Source organism: Neophocaena asiaeorientalis, unplaced genomic scaffold (assembly GCF_003031525.2).
Source record: "Neophocaena asiaeorientalis asiaeorientalis breed wild unplaced genomic scaffold, Neophocaena_asiaeorientalis_V1.1 scaffold629, whole genome shotgun sequence".
Taxonomy (NCBI): domain Eukaryota; kingdom Metazoa; phylum Chordata; class Mammalia; order Artiodactyla; family Phocoenidae; genus Neophocaena; species Neophocaena asiaeorientalis.
In genome coordinates this window covers 2,829,463-2,831,970 of record NW_020175468.1, presented here as the reverse complement: position 1 = coordinate 2,831,970, position 2,508 = coordinate 2,829,463, and the positions used below count along the sequence as shown (strand labels likewise).

Genomic DNA, 2,508 nt, shown 5'->3' with positions numbered 1-2,508 from the left:
AGCCCGGGCGGGGGCGTGCCCGGGCGAGGAGCGAGGGGAAGCCGAGCCGCAGGAGCCGGGCCCCGGGGAGGGTGCAGGTGTGCGCACGGGCGAGGGCGCTGGCGACGGGCCGCCGGGGGGCGGCGGGCTGGGAGGGAGCCCATGCTCCAGCAGGAAGGCGTCCAGGTCCACGTACTCCACGTCGCCGAACGGCAGCGTCCGCTCCCACAGTAGCGGCGCCAACAGACCCGGGCCGGGCGCAGCCCCAGGGCGTCCCCGTGGGGACCCGCCGCCCACTACCGCCCCAGCTGAGGCATCCGCAGGTCCCGCTGGCTCCAGGCCCGGCCCGGGGACCGTGGCTGCCGGCGGGGCCGCCTTGCGCTCCTTTTCCTTCAGCAGACCTGCGGGCCAGAGAAAGCGGGCAGGGTGGGGAGGAGGAGAAAGACGGAGATGAAGAAGCGACTCCGAGAGGAGAGAGACACGAGGAACGAGGGGATGGAGCCCCACACCGCAGAGATCCAGAGGGGGGGGGCAGGAGGGAAGTGGGGGAGAGACCCGGGAGGGAAGGCAAAGACCCAGAGAGAGGAGGGGACAGAGGCTCAGAGAGGGAGAGAGACCCAGAGAGAAAAGACAAGAGACGGGGGTGGCGGACCGAGAAAGGGATAGAGAGGAAAGGAGACTCAAAAAGAGGGGAGGACAGGGACGCAAAGAGAGAGATGGGGACAGAGACCCAGGAAGGGATAGACACACAGAAGGGGGATGGAAGTTCAGACGGAGGTAGGTGGAGGGTTGGGCAGGAGAGATTTTAAAAATGACAGCTCTGTTAATTCCTCTATAATCTACAACCCCCCCCACTCTCTGCGCACTGTACCCCCTCTTCCCTGCCCCCACACTCTAAGGGGCAGGAAGGGGCTCTATTCCTGGGGCACATTCCTCATCCCTAGACTCCATGTGACCCCAGGATGCCCCGCCCAAGCCCGTGTAACAACCGTGTGAGCATCCGACACACCCCCCTCCCTTCTCCCTGGACCCCAGGGGTCCAGACTCTCGGAACCAAAAGGAAGAGGGGGCTGGGGCCTAGAGTCTTGAGCCCTGGGAGTGGACAGGCATGAGAACCGGTACTTTTGGGTCCTGGGTGCTGAGGGATCTAGGGGCCTAAACACCTAAGTACAATATTTGGGTAGATAAAGGTTGGGAGGATGGACTCTTGGCACGTAGGAGGTAGCTGTGGACCCTCCCGGCACTAAGGGAGTAGGGTGTCTGAGTTGGGCGAGATGGGGGCTAGAACTCACAGCTGGCTGGCTCTTTGGGCTTGCTGGTCCCCTGCAGAAGGCTCCGCAGCCCAAGCAGCGCTCCCCCGCCAGGGGGGGCCCCGGTCGGGCTGCCCAGCAGCAGGGGGGCCGGAGTCCTGTCGCTCACGGGCCGCGCCATCGCCCGGCACCTGCCCGCAGGCTCACGGGTTCATGGAGAGGCGAACAGCTGGCTTGCCAGTCAGCAGCACACTCCTGTGGTTCGGGCGAGTGTCTGCCCAGGGGCGGGCGAGCGTAGCTTGCAAGCCTCCAGTATCCAGAACACTGCAAATCCTAGGAGCGACGGGGATTTGCAGTCCTCGGTGCAGAAACGTGCAACTCAAGAGGGTCCCAGGAGACCATACAGTCTGGGTGAGGGGCTGATCAAATCAGGCGGCCGGCTCTTTGCAACCGAGGGTTCAAGGGGACACAAGGCGCTCCTTCTACAAGGTGGGTGAGCCTGGCTCTTGCAAAATCTGCAGCCCTCTCCTAGGAAGGAGGTTTGCAATCTGCACCAAGAGGTGTGCGCGGAGGGCCGGGGAGAGGGCAGGAGGAGGCGGCTGCCTTGAGGCGTGGCCAAAGCAAACTTCTTTCGCGGAAAAAAAAAAAAAAAAGCCAAACCAAAACACCCGACGCCACAGAGCGCACCCCTCCTCTCGGCCCCCGCCAGACTCCGGCCTTGCACCCCAGCCGCGTGCCTCCCTCCGGCTGAAAGCGCGGGCCAATGGCGTCTTGACCCCTCTAGACGCACAGCCAATGGGACCCCTGGATCCGCCAAGTCCTGGGAGTGCGAGAGAGGGTCTCAGTGCGTGAAGTTACCTTGCCTTTTGGAGGGAGGCGGGACCCTGACCTACATTCACCCAATGGGAGACGGCGTTGGGGGCGGGACCGTGACCCAGTTTGGGCCAATGAGGCAGACGGGAGGGGGAAGCACATGGCTTTGCGCGTGCTGCCTGACGGGGAGGGTGGGTAAAGGGGTGGGAGGGGAGAAGAGCCGCTTAAAGGAGCCGCGAATCCAAATGACGGGAAACGGGAAGCCAAAAAACCGAGTAGTGGGGTTTAGGAAGACGGAGATTGGTTTCTAGAAGAAGGCTGCTATTCTTTAATACCCAAATATTTCCCCGCCACCCCTAGAATCAGACCACTGAGATACAGGAAGTATTCTGTCCCTTTAATAGCTTTGTTTTGGGGGTGACTCCCCCCCTTGTGGGGAGGCTTGGGAAAGGCAGGCGCAATCCTC

General features: G+C 62.8%; 1 protein-coding gene across 1 annotated transcript in view; it reads right to left on the bottom strand.

Moving 5' to 3' along the window:
• The window catches only part of DBP (D-box binding PAR bZIP transcription factor), a 5,958-nt gene extending 3,871 nt beyond the window's left edge, over nucleotides 1-2,087 (bottom strand). Inside the window, exons 1-2 of the mRNA XM_024768236.1 lie at nucleotides 1,272-2,087; nucleotides 4-380 (exon numbers count right to left, since the gene is read on the bottom strand). Of these exons, the coding sequence (XP_024624004.1) occupies nucleotides 4-380; nucleotides 1,272-1,410 (516 nt within the window). The 5' untranslated portion in view covers nucleotides 1,411-2,087. The remainder of the gene's footprint in view (nucleotides 1-3; nucleotides 381-1,271) is intronic.
• Nucleotides 2,088-2,508: the final 421 nt, after the last annotated feature.